This window comes from Lynx rufus, unplaced genomic scaffold, assembly GCF_022079265.1.
Source record: "Lynx rufus isolate CCGP_SWC_20201006 ecotype Redwood Valley unplaced genomic scaffold, mLynRuf1.p SCAF_12, whole genome shotgun sequence".
In the NCBI taxonomy this organism is placed as follows: domain Eukaryota; kingdom Metazoa; phylum Chordata; class Mammalia; order Carnivora; family Felidae; genus Lynx; species Lynx rufus.
In genome coordinates, this window is record NW_025814826.1 from 57,592,399 (window position 1) to 57,604,997 (window position 12,599).

A 12,599-nucleotide genomic window follows, 5' to 3' on the forward strand; every position below is an offset into this window, starting at 1 on the left:
AGGAAGAGGTTAAGTGCATTTCGGAAAGTACAAAAACTTGCAGTTTTCTCCCTAAATAGCAATCTACCTCCTACCCCTCCTCCATTTACGTCTTTCTATTGCTTTAACATGGAGAAATCATTCAAGGAGACATGTCTCCTAGGATTTGTATGCCAGTAATAAGCACCTTCAAAAGAGGCCAGGAAACACAGGTACAGGTGCTAGCTGAGGACAACACAGGTACATGGAACACACACACGCCTTCCTGGCCACTGATGCCCATTTCCACAGGGTGGCAGGTGCCCAGGGTCACGGGCTGTGGACTTCTCTCACCTGATGAAACCCCAGAGGACTATATTCCCTCAGTAAAGAGAACCTTCCTTTGGGGTTGCTTTCACGGGTTAGTGTTGCTTCCACGTTTGAGGGGGGCTGCCTTGTTTTTGTTTTGGACTCATGAACCCCTTCAGAAATTTTAGGAATGTACAGTTTGCTGTTGTGAGGTGATATCACGAGGAAATGACAATATAAAAAATGCTGTATATTACATGATTATTATTAAATATTGCATTGAGAAACTGCACTTAAATTCAATGCATGGTAATTTCATAATATAAACAGGCACATTTTAACCCTCCCCTAGGTAACAAACGGTGCTATTTAGCTTACCCTTAGCATGAAGTCCACACCCTGTTGCGTGCGTCCAAGGTCGTCCGTAATTAGGCCTGAGTTTCCACCTCGGAAACCCCCTCTCTCAATTTTCCGCCCTCCTTGCCCCAAACTGTCGTAGCCTGCTGACTACGCCAGGCAGTTTTCAACTCGGAGTCCCCTCTCTGCTGACAGCCACTCCCTGGAAGGTCTCTTGTGGCATTAACACTGCTTGCTCTCTACTACGGGATTCTGCGTCCGCCTCCCTCTGGCTGCCCAGGAAAGACAGAGGCGATCTACAGAGCGTGTGGGTGTGCACTTCACCCGGAGACGATGCACCACTTCTGAATTACACGTCTGCAAAGCCAGAATGGCAAACCCAGGGGCCACGGAACTGCAGCCTGGGCGTTAAGAACATCTTTTGTCTGAGGAGGGCAAGGAGATAAAGCACAGCTGTAACATGGGCGATGTGGTAGGGCTACACTTGTATCTTCTATCTCATGTGTCCCCACAACCATGGTGGCAGGAGGCTGCCGACATGCCTGTTTTGCAGATCAGGAAACCCGAAAAGGCCATCCCAGGCTACCTCATTTACACTGGAAACCCTGCTGGAAACATCTAGACCACCTACTTCTTTCTGATCAAGTTGAAGAGAGGATTTTATTAAGTCTCGGAGTGCAGTTAGCTGTTTCTTTTCTTCATCCTGGGTCTGTTTTATCTGTGACAGAAAAACATGACTTTTATCACGTATCTTTATACATTTATGAGCAGGGTTTAATTCATCCAAATATACACCAGTCATTAAACAGTTCAATTACGGACTTGATTTCCTCATTAAACTTTTTGACACGAACTCATTTTTTTTTTTTTTACGAACTCATTTTTTATATGAAAGGCAGAATCTTCTCATCTTATGAAAGTATCAGTGAGTTTTAAAATTAGTGAATATGCACCATGCTTTCTCATTAAATAATACATCTAGGCAAGACAATTAAATCTGAAGTACCATTTCAAACAAAGTTAAGAAATAACATTGAGTCACTTGCTTCTGGTTTTTTAAAGGGTGGTAGCAGGAATACCAGGACGTGATTAAATGGGTCAGAAGAACATGTTAAAAAGGACCAGAACCTAATGGACTAATGTATATATGAAAGTTTACCCTTTGCCCTCAGGTAAGGAACTGGTGGTACTTTTTTTAATCAGCTGGAACTTACTGCAACCTGAACCATGTTAACTATTAAAAGACAATCGGAGGGGTGCCTGGGTGGCTCAGCCAGTTACGCGTCTCACTTCGGCTCAAGTCATGTCATGGTTCGTGGATTCGAGCCCTGCATCGGGCTATGTGCTGACAGCTCAGAGCCCGGACCCTGCTTTTTGCATTGTGTGTCTCCCTCTCTCTCTACCCCTTCCCAGCTCGTGCTGTCTCCCTCTCTCTCAAAAATAAGTAAACATAAAAAAAAAAAAAAAAAAAAAGACAATTGGAAAAAATACACAGCTTTGTGTAAAGTTACATAAAAATCTAAGGTATTATTTGTAACTCTGAAACCTTACTTCAACAGATGTGGGTTGTACTCATAAAAAAATACACTTTTCATATTATTTAGTACCAAGTGGTTTATGGGGAACACACTGGCCATTTCTACTCCTGCACTTAGTTTTTTTCTCAAAGAGGTTTTTGTGATTTTATTATAAAAGTGAAACCTAGGTATCAGACAAAAGAGAGAAAATACAGAACGAGCAAATAAAAAAAAAAACCATAAATGTGCCTACTGTGAGACAGTCTTAAGTTCTGTCCTTCTAGAGGCAAAACATCTGCAACACTGACTGCAGGGCACTCACATGGGATGATGCTACAGGCCCCCAAAGGGAGAGCCTTCTAGAAGCACTGGTTACATATCCCTGCTTTTCCTATGCCTCAAAAACATACTCTAGGATATCTGACCACTAACAACTTTGTGGTTAAACTGTTAGGTTTATACAGACACATCACTTACTCTTGCTTCTTTAAAGTTCTTCTACTACAGATTTCAAATTTCCTGATGTTTAGCTACAAAAGCAACTTAAAATGCATGTATTTTATAAAATACTTACATTATATAAATCAGCAGCCAGTTTTTCAATGTACTGTTTCAATTTATCAGCCGTTTTCAAGCCATCTTGAAAGAAACTATGATGGAGAACACCACAAATTTACCAGAAGTAGAAAAAAGAAATAAACCCTAGTCACCTGAAAAACTTAAATATATTTACTCTCTGCCCACATAAGTTACACAAAACACTGTTTTTAAAGTTTATTTATTCTTTGAGAGAGAGAAGGAGAAAGAGAGAGCACGTGCGCACAAGCTGGGGAGGGGCAAAGAGAGAGGGAGAGACAGATTCCCAAGCAGGCTTGTACTGTCAGTGCAGAGCCTGATGTGGGGCTTGATCTCATGAACCGTGAGATCATGACCTGAGCCAAAATCAAGAGTCAGATGCTTAGCCAAATGAGCCGTCCAGGCGCCCCTACAGAAAACACTTATAAATGAATTTCAGTATTTTACAAAGATGCACCAACAAACAGGTCATGGGCACCATCTGACATGAGCTCGCAGCTATCACACAGACCTTGTGAATTATAGCTGTGGTCCCAACACAGTGATTTCGTGTGCATTCCCATCTATTCATAGAACCATTCTTCCTGGTTGTGCCATATTTGAATTCAAAAGAGAGAGACACACACATTAACCAGTGTTATATCCAGTGGAATATCATGAGGATGAATTAGATGTTGTAAGGAGAAGAGGGACTTTTCTAGAAACAAAGGTCTCAGGAAAGCTGGACATCTTTCAGTTCCCCAAAGACCCCTGGGTGCATGCTTGAAATCCAGGAAGTTGGATTGATGGCATCCTGCCCTGGGCACAACCGGACTGGCACCACCACACCCTGAATAATAATCAGCATTGCCATGTCACGCGCATTCACGAGCTCAGCATGCCGTGCATTTCGGGTGTTATTTCGACAACTCCCTACAACAACCCCAAGGACTTCACAAGCACTTCAATCTCATCTCCATTTCAGAGGATAAATGGAGGCACAGGCTGAGTCCCTGACTTGCTCACACAACTAGTTAAGTGGCCAAACGGGGATTCGGGGCCAGGTTCTGATTCTGACGCCCTTGCTCATGACTACCAAGCGAAGAGATTTCTTGTCTGACGCCTCCACTGAGGAGCCCCACTTGTTTCAGTGTTCAGAATTTTCTTTCCCTTCTTGGAGGCTTCTCTAACCCTGCCCCACAGCAGGTTATTTCTCCCTACGCTTCATCTGTTGCTGTCTCCCCACCAAAGAATGAGGTCCTTGAGGATGAGGACTGTCTCATCTCTGGAAAGCAGTGGGCCCAACACCAAGCAGATGCTCAGTGAGTGACTAAGAATAAGCATGACCAAGAAGTTTTAGGGCACATCTTGGGATGTATATATATCGGTACCAGAACTGGCCCTCCAACAGCGATTACCGAAATCCTACATGTTCCAAAAAATTTTAAGGTTGACATATTCAGCTGAGAACCCTTACTAAAATAAGGAAGGGAAATACGATCTTCAGAAAGCCTTTGGCAACAGGGATGGGAGAAAGGAGAGCGTTCTGGTTAACCATGCAACTGGAGACCTACATGTAAATTCTCCTCTTCTGCCATTTGACTGTTCACCACTGCTTGTCGGGATGAAAGTTAAACTTCTTGGTAGAGAATTGAATAACATTTATATACTGGCCCCTGAACATCTTGTCGGTTTTATCTCCTACCACTTTCCTTTAAAAAATATGAACTCTAGCCATGTTACATTTTTTTTCCAGCAACTCCCCCGGCCTTTGCATATGCTGTTTCCCTGCTGAAATGCCCTTCCCCACTCCACTTCTACTGTGGCTCAGCTCAGCTGCTGCCTCCCTTGTCTTGCCTGTCCAGGGGATGGCATTTCCAGCACTGGCTATGCCCAGGCCGAATGCTAGCTTTAGAGGAGCCGGCCATGTTCTGTCCAGAGAAGGCCATTCATGAACATCAACCTGAACCAGCATCATCTACGTTCAGGAAAAAGTGTGTGTCAAGGAGGCATTAACTTCGTACGGCTACAAAGTTAATCACAGCAAAACCAGTTCTGACCTCTGATACTTAGATAATTTCTGGAGAAAGTGTGTGAAGGCAGAACACATCAGTGTAAGGTGGATGCTGTCAGAACTCCCTACAACAGAAAAAGCAAGAGCCTTAGGGTCAGAGGATTAGCGCCCAAAATCGGCTCGAGGATTTACTTGGGGTGGGACCCTGGTGAGTCACTTAACTCCTGCTCGTGTTACCTGTATTCAGTGGGTAGATAACACATATGAAATCCTTCCACAAAGCGCTGCAAAGTTAGGACGTGCTCAGCACATGTTAGCTTTCTTTCCTGGAGCTGCGTGGGTTTATCATGAGTCATGTCCTTCCCAGAAGGATACAGACTGGTCACAGATATGTTTGTAAAAGTGTCTCATTTTCACTCAACGTGAAAGGAATTTAATTACCATCTTTTTTTAAAGGCGAGTTTAAATGACAATGCTGTAGAGTGAGTTTTGCAATGGGATAGTCACTAGCAGCTAATTTAATGAAAGTTCAATAAATTTAAAATGCAGTTCCTGAAGTCTCAGTAGCCACACTTCAAGTGTGCAGCAGCCACACGTGGCCAGTGGGTACCATGTTAGACAGTAAAGAGTATCACCATTTCCATCATGGCAGAAAGTTCTTCTGGACAAACTGAAAAAAACAAACTCAGATTTGAACAGCACATGGGAATATTATAAAACACACACATTTTAAGAAGAGGGAGGACACTGTTTTAGTTTGAGATGGCACTGATAAAAATGAAATGATAAAGTTATTTATCAGCAATGAAAGCAAGCTGGAAGGGGGACAAATCCCTACTACTTCTAAGGCTGAAGGAACACCCCAAAAAGTCTGCTTTTTGCACTTGGATTCTTCAGAACATTATGAACAAAGACTCAGAAAAGTCAATATAATGAGAAATCATTTTAATCTATAATAGGATCCAATTTTTGTAAGTAAGTCATATACATAAACCCAGTAATCTGAGATTTTAGGTTTTCTTTTTTGTTAACTTCATCTGCTAATTATTTTCTAAAAAAGATGAGATCAGGGGCGCCTGGGTGGCGCAGTCGGTTAAGCGTCCGACTTCAGCCAGGTCACGATCTTGCGGTCCGTGAGTTCGAGCCCCGCGTCGGGCTCTGGGCTGATGGCTCAGAGCCTGGAGCCTATTTCCGATTCTGTGTCTCCCTCTCTCTCTGCCCCTCCCCCGTTCATGCTCTGTCTCTCTCTGTCCCAAAAATAAATAAACGTTGAAAAAAAAATAATTAAAATTCTGAGTCTCCTTTATAAAAAAAAAAAAAAAAAAAGATGAGATCAGGGGCGCCTGGGTGGCGCAGTCGGTTAAGCGTCCGACTTCAGCCAGGTCACGATCTTGCGGTCCGTGAGTTCGAGCCCCGCGTCAGGCTCTGGGCTGATGGCTCGGAGCCTGGAGCCTGTTTCTGATTCTGTGTCTCCCTCTCTCTCTGCCCCTCCCCCGCTCATGCTCTGTCTCTCTCTGTCCCAAAAATAAATAAACGTTGAAAAAAAAAATTAAAAAAAAAAAATTAAAAAAAAAAAAAAGATGAGATCTTAGGCAAAAAAAAAAAAAAAAAAAAAAAAATTATAGAAAAAACCCCTGACATTTAGTCTGGAAGGTTGAGCTGAGCCCCTTGCAGAAAGTTATTTTAGTGCCGACTTCTGGTTTTTGGTGAGAAACCGGAGCAGGATGCAGGGGACAGGTGGCAGGGAGGACAAAACGGTCCTGATGTTAGTAACACAGTCATGAGTAAGCAATGGCCAACGTGCTGTCAACTGTCCCCTCTCTGGTGATCCCTCCCCTCTGTGTCTCAGCTGTGAGCTGGGTGGGCTCCATGTCACAGTCCCACGTCACCTGCCATAACATCTCACTGGGGGCAGCTGGCTTCTGTGTCCCATTTCCTTCCTCCACTTCAGCTGGCTCTGGTTCACTGGAAATGCGTGAACTTCAGAGTCAAAAGCAGATCATATTCTGGCTCTAAGTCTCGCGGTATGTGGAACCCTGGGCAGGTTACTGACCCTGTCTGAAAATGAGTCTGATCGTCTCCAAAGGCGGGACGTTTTCTGGCTTCCAGGAGTACCGGATGAACTACTACACATAAAAGTGTTTTGTTAATTGGAAAATGAAGCACAAGTGTCAGTTCTGATTACCTGTCACTCAACTTAAACATGTGAGCCTTCCCGGTAGAAGGCGAAATTACCTCTCTGACATCCCACTAGTCCCTTGGCCACTTTCTCTGTAAATTACTGAAATATAATGAGATCTCTGGAAAACGGACGATGATTAACAGTAATAATAATAATGGCAGTTGGCACATAATTGAGTATTTACTCTGTGTCAGTCACTCACTATTAGGACAATTAAGTATCCCCTTTCAAGTCTCATTAGAGGCCAACAAAGTAGATAATTATTATTATTAACCTGTAACAGACAAAATAACTGAGGCCAAGAGAGGTCAAGCTGCTTAACAAGGGTCATCTAGTCATTAAGTGCAGAGTTGGGATTTGAGTGTAAATTTTCCTATCTTTGGAGCACAGGTAGTTAAACAAATCAGGCTGATCCGGGTCTAAATCCTGGGTCTAAATCCACTGAGTAACAGCATAATCTCTGAATCCCTGCATCTCTGTGTCCTCATACAGGAAATGGAGATAATCATATGTACCTTGGGAGAGTTCTTGTGAGCACCGCAATAATGTTCTTAAAACGCCAGGCACAGAGAAACAGTTCAATACATGATGGCCACAGGCCAGCAAAATGAGCGTCATCACTTCTCTGACCTTAGGGACACAGCTGCATTGGCTTCACTTTTTAAATAAGCAGCTTGAAAGAAACAGGACCATAGTTTAATGACAGAGTGCTAGAAAAATATAAGATGCCAACGGACAGTCAGAAGGACCCCCCCGTTTATCCTGACAGGCTGTCACACACCCATCGCTGCAGAGTGCAAGCTCATGAACACTGAACACAGTCCCCCATCCACCGGGCAGAACACACCCTCCTCTGAGTGAGGCAGAGACTTCTCTAACCTGAGAAAGTTGCTACCAACTTCACTTCTTTCTCTGCTTATTTTGTCCAAACAATGATGGGAAAGGGAGACACTATGTTCTCTCTGCTTTTAACATAATTAAAAAAAAATTTTTTTTAACATTTATTTATTTTTGAGACAGAAAGAGAGCATGAACAGGGGAGGGTCAGAGAAAGAGGGAGACACAGAATCTGAAACAGACTCCAGGCTCTGAGCTGTCAGCACAGAGCCCGACGCGGGGCTCGAACCCACGGACCGCAAGATCATGACCTGAGCTGAAGCAGGACGTTTAACTGACTGAGCCACCCAGGCGCCCCTAACTTAATTTAAAAGAAATAGAGATAGGAGTGTCTGCTACCCCCATCACACATTCTGCTCGGCTTAGAAAGCATTTGGCCAAAGGCTGAAATGCTCAGAGATCGTAATATTATTTTCAAAAGAAGTCAGGATGTCCTGTAGTATCATAGAGCGTATGGTTCTTTAAAACAAATCAAATTATAAAACAAACAAAACAAAAATAAGCCACTTCTTAAACACATCAACCATCAATCCCTCCTGAAAGCTTATTTCCAAGCTTTAGGTAAAGATTTCCAGCTACCCAGGGTGACATTTTCTCCTAGATACATTCCTTGTGTGTCCTGTGGTACTGAAGAAACTTAATTAGTGTAAGTACTAATTAACTACAAATACATCTTGACAGTTCAAAGAGTGAGCCAAGAGTGATATGTTGGTATTTCATAAAAAGATTCTTTGGAATAGAGATGTCTAGGCCCGAGTCCAGGCTTACCAGATTCGGATTTCTGACAACTGAGAGCATGCACTCTGGAGTTACAGAGACCTGGGTTCAAGACTTGGTTCTGTCACCTGATTATAAGTTCCATGAGGTCATGGATCTTTGTTTTTGCTTTTTTGCTGTTTTCTGTGTTAAAAAAAATGAGTTAAATTCATGCAACATGAAATTTGCCATTTCAAAGTGTACAATTCAGTAGTTTTGAGTATATTCACAATGTGGTGCAACTGTCACCCTACCCAAGTCCAGAACATGTCTATCACCCCAAAAAGGAAACCTGCTCCTGTTAGCAGTGATTCTCAATTCTTCCCTTCCCCAGCAAACAATAACCTGCTTTCTGTCTCAGTGGACTTGTCTTTTTGGACATTTCATTTAAATGGAATCATATGATGTGTGGCCTTCCATGCCTGGCTTCTTTCCCTTAGAATAATGCTGGAGAGGTTCATCCATGTTGTACCATGTATGTGGATTTGTAACCCTCCTGGGAGCTTCCTGGGTATGGTCTGAAAGTGGCCCCTGTCATCAGAGGGCAGGGAGAGACCCGAGAAAGCATCAGGCCACTCCAGGTTGGTAGGTGGCAGTTTTAGTGACAGTGAAGGGAGCTTATCTTCGCGTATTGTCTTGGGAGGCAGCAAGGTGCCTGGATCCCTGTACCTGCCTCCAAATCTCGGAAGTTTACAAAGAGGCCCTACCTGTGCTCAGTCATGTATACACCATGCAGGTATTTGCAACAGCACATCACCATCTCAAGGCTATGTCCTTCGGGCAGCCTTTGGGAGTGGTAAAGGCATGTGGGGAGGCCACAGTCCACGGACTGGGGAGGGTGAGGAGCCTCTGAGTGCCCAGGTCCATCTTGCTGGTCAGTCAGCAGTCGTGTTTCTTTGGTGACGTCTCCCCCTACGTGGTCTGAATACTTCATTCTCTTTTATGGCCGAATAATACTCCATTGCACTGCTACACAGTATTTTGTTTGTCGGTTCATCAGTTGATGGATATTTGGGTGTTTCCACGTTTTGGCTATTGTGAATAATGATGCCATAAACATGTATGAACCCATTTTTGCTTAAATATCTGTTTTTAATTCTCCTGGGTACATGCCTAGGAGTGGGATGGCGACACCATACTATCCTCAGCTTTCCGTTCTCAGGCGCTGTTGAGCTGTCTTCTGAAGCAGCTGTACCAGTTTGGAGAGATGGAAATCTCTCCGCGGTGTCCTGAAGGCTCCAACTTCTCCACAGCCTCTCCAAGACCTATTTTCCACTTTGTTGTTGCTATTGTTTTTTAAATACTGCCACCCTAGTGCATACAAAGTGGTATCTCATTGTGGTTTTAATGTGCATTTTCCCCAGTGACTGATGATGTTGAGACTTTTTTCTTGTGCTTTTGGCCACTGTGTCTCTTTTCTGGAGAAATGGCTATTCAAATTCTGTGCCCATTTTTAAACTGGGTTATATTTTTGTTGTTGAGCTGTAAGAGTTCTTTATATATTATGGATACTCAACCCTTATCGGAGAAGTGACTTGCAACTATTTTCTTCCCATTCCGTGGGTTGTCTTTTTGTTTTCTTAATAGTGTCCGTTCCCTCACTAAACCTTTCACTTTTGAAGTCCAATTTACTTATGTTTTTGCTTTGGTTTCTTTTCTATTGCGCATTTTGACACACGTTTACTGAGCATCTACTGAATGAGTGAACGTGCCTCTGTGCAAGTTACTCATCCTTCCTGAGCGACACTTTCCCTACTGCTTTCGACGAAGGTTAGCTGTTATGATTTTTAAATTAAGGGTAATAGAAGAATGTTTGTAAGTGCTTGTGATCCTACAGACAGATCATAACGATACTTGCTAGGTATCCTTGCTAGGGAAAAGGAGTGAGCAGCAGGATAATGCATTTGTCCCGAAACTAGGATGTTCCCCACAATGTTCGTGTCTGAAAGTGAGGAGCGAATGGTGCAGGTGAGCTGAAATGGCTAGCAAAGAGTCACAAGCTCTTCTTTTCTGCTCCCTTTGTTTTTCCATTACAGCAGCTGCATATTCCCACTGGGGTGCTGGACTATCCAAGGTGCTGCAAAAGCAAATTCGCTTTGGGGCACCACCTGACTTTGCACTGAACATCATTTGGGGAACTGGAATAGGTACTTTGAATATGAAATCGTGGTCTCTGAGTTAAGTAGAGATGCTTTACAAGTCTATTATATGTCTATTAAGGGTTTTTGAGGGATTGCCTGAAGGAGGAAAGAGTAAGAGTCTCCTCTAAGAACACTACCCTTGGGGCACCTCGGTGGCTCAGCCGGTTGATTCCGACTGATTCCGACTTCGGCTCAGGTCATGATCTCCGGTCCGTGGGTTCAAGCCCCGCACCGGGCTCTGTGAAGACCGCTCAGAGCCTGGAGCCTGCTTCGGATTCTGTGTCTTTCTCTCTGTCCCTCCCCCACTTGCGCTCTGTCTTTAAAATAAATAAACATTAGGGGCGCCTGGGTGGCGCAGTCGGTTAAGCGTCCGACTTCAGCCAGGTCACGATCTCGCGGTCCGTGAGTTCGAGCCCCGCGTCAGGCTCTGGGCTGATGGCTCGGAGCCTGGAGCCTGTTTCCGATTCTGTGTCTCCCTCTCTCTCTGCCCCTCCCCCATTCATGCTCTGCCTCTCTCTGTCCCAAAAATAAATAAACGTTGAAAAAAAAAAATTTAAAATAAATAAACATTAAAAAAAAATTTTTTTTTTTTTTTTTTAAATAAAGAATACTACCCTGGCTTTTCGCTGTGTGGGAATTCTTGAGGTTCAACCATGAGGCAGCTAGGGCTGAATCCCATTCTAACTCACTTTACTCCTTGATGTTTTTGGATACCTCTCCCCACAAAGGTTTTACTGTGTAGGGTTTCCTCCTGCTGATCTCTCTCTGCCCCCGGTGGGGGGAGGGGGGGGACTCTTCTCCCAGATTTCAATGGCCGGATGCTAGCCATCCCCCAAGTCTAATCCCGACCATGACCACCCCTTCAAGGAGCTCTCCTCAGTGCCCCTGGATGAAAGTCTCCCCTTTTCCTAATGCCCATGTCATCTGTTCCTTCCTGGGCCCACTGTGATGACGATGTCCCAACTTACTTCCTGTATCAGACAATTAACTCCTAAGGGTACAGTCTTGTTTCGTCTTTGTACCCCAGAACCTACAAAGCTCCTGGCCTTTGTCAGGAGATTGATAAATAGCTCTGGAAAGGGAAAAAGCCGGGAATGGCCGAAGAAAGGGAGGATGTGTTAGCTCTATAGGTCAGAAGTGCTCCTCTTTCTACCTTTACCGACTACTTGTAAAAGTAGTTTGCAAAACATCTTACAGTTTGGAAAACTCATGTTAGTGGAGGTTAAACCCTTCTGCACAGACTAAGAGAATGTGAGATCAAATGAGACTTCTGGGGCGCCTGGCTGGCTCAGTTGGTAGAGCATGTGACTCTGGATCTCAGGGTCATGAGTTCGAACCCCACGCTGGGTGTAGAGCTTACTAAAAAAAAAAAAAAAGGGAAAGAGAGAGAGATTTCTAAAATCAGATGCCCAGATTTGCTGCCCAAGTACTGTAACTGAGAAGCTCACTTATTTCTTAAGGTTGCAAAGCAATGGTATGTTTCTAGGAAAACAAGTTGTTGAAAGGTGAAAATTCAACCCTAGACTCAAATAAGGGGCCACCACAACGCATTTCAAAGTTTCCTATGTGCCCCACTAAGCTACAAAGCCAAAGGTTAGATCAGTTCTTTTGTGTGAGGCTTCCACAAGCAAACTTTATCTTATAAACATGAAATTGTTTCCACGTCGACGGATTATTTTCATATGTGAAACCCATCCATTATACAAGGTAGAGTTTGCTTTGAAGGGCAGGAAAAAGTTAGCAAGGGAAATTTATATAAATAACGATTTGATCATTAAAATTTTTCCTGAAGAGAAACAATTCTGTACAACATGTGCACACAGACATGGTTTCAGGAGCCCTTGGGCTCCTGAGAGCAGCCAGCACTTACACTGTGGCCGGCACCAGGCTAGGCGCCCCACATGCACTATTCT

At 43.8% G+C, this 12,599-nt stretch overlaps 1 protein-coding gene and 1 non-coding gene across 2 annotated transcripts in view; one reads left to right on the forward strand and one right to left on the reverse strand.

The window, feature by feature from the left end:
• The window catches only part of ASAP1 (ArfGAP with SH3 domain, ankyrin repeat and PH domain 1), a 313,489-nt gene that overhangs the window by 80,120 nt on the left and 220,770 nt on the right, over positions 1–12,599 (reverse strand). Inside the window, exons 9-10 of the mRNA XM_047074194.1 lie at positions 2,716–2,791; positions 1,256–1,342 (exon numbers count right to left, since the gene is read on the reverse strand). Of these exons, the coding sequence (XP_046930150.1) occupies positions 1,256–1,342; positions 2,716–2,791 (163 nt within the window). The remainder of the gene's footprint in view (positions 1–1,255; positions 1,343–2,715; positions 2,792–12,599) is intronic.
• TRNAQ-CUG (transfer RNA glutamine (anticodon CUG)) lies at positions 11,964–12,036 on the forward strand. The gene has a single exon. It is a non-coding gene; the product is annotated as a tRNA-Gln (tRNA).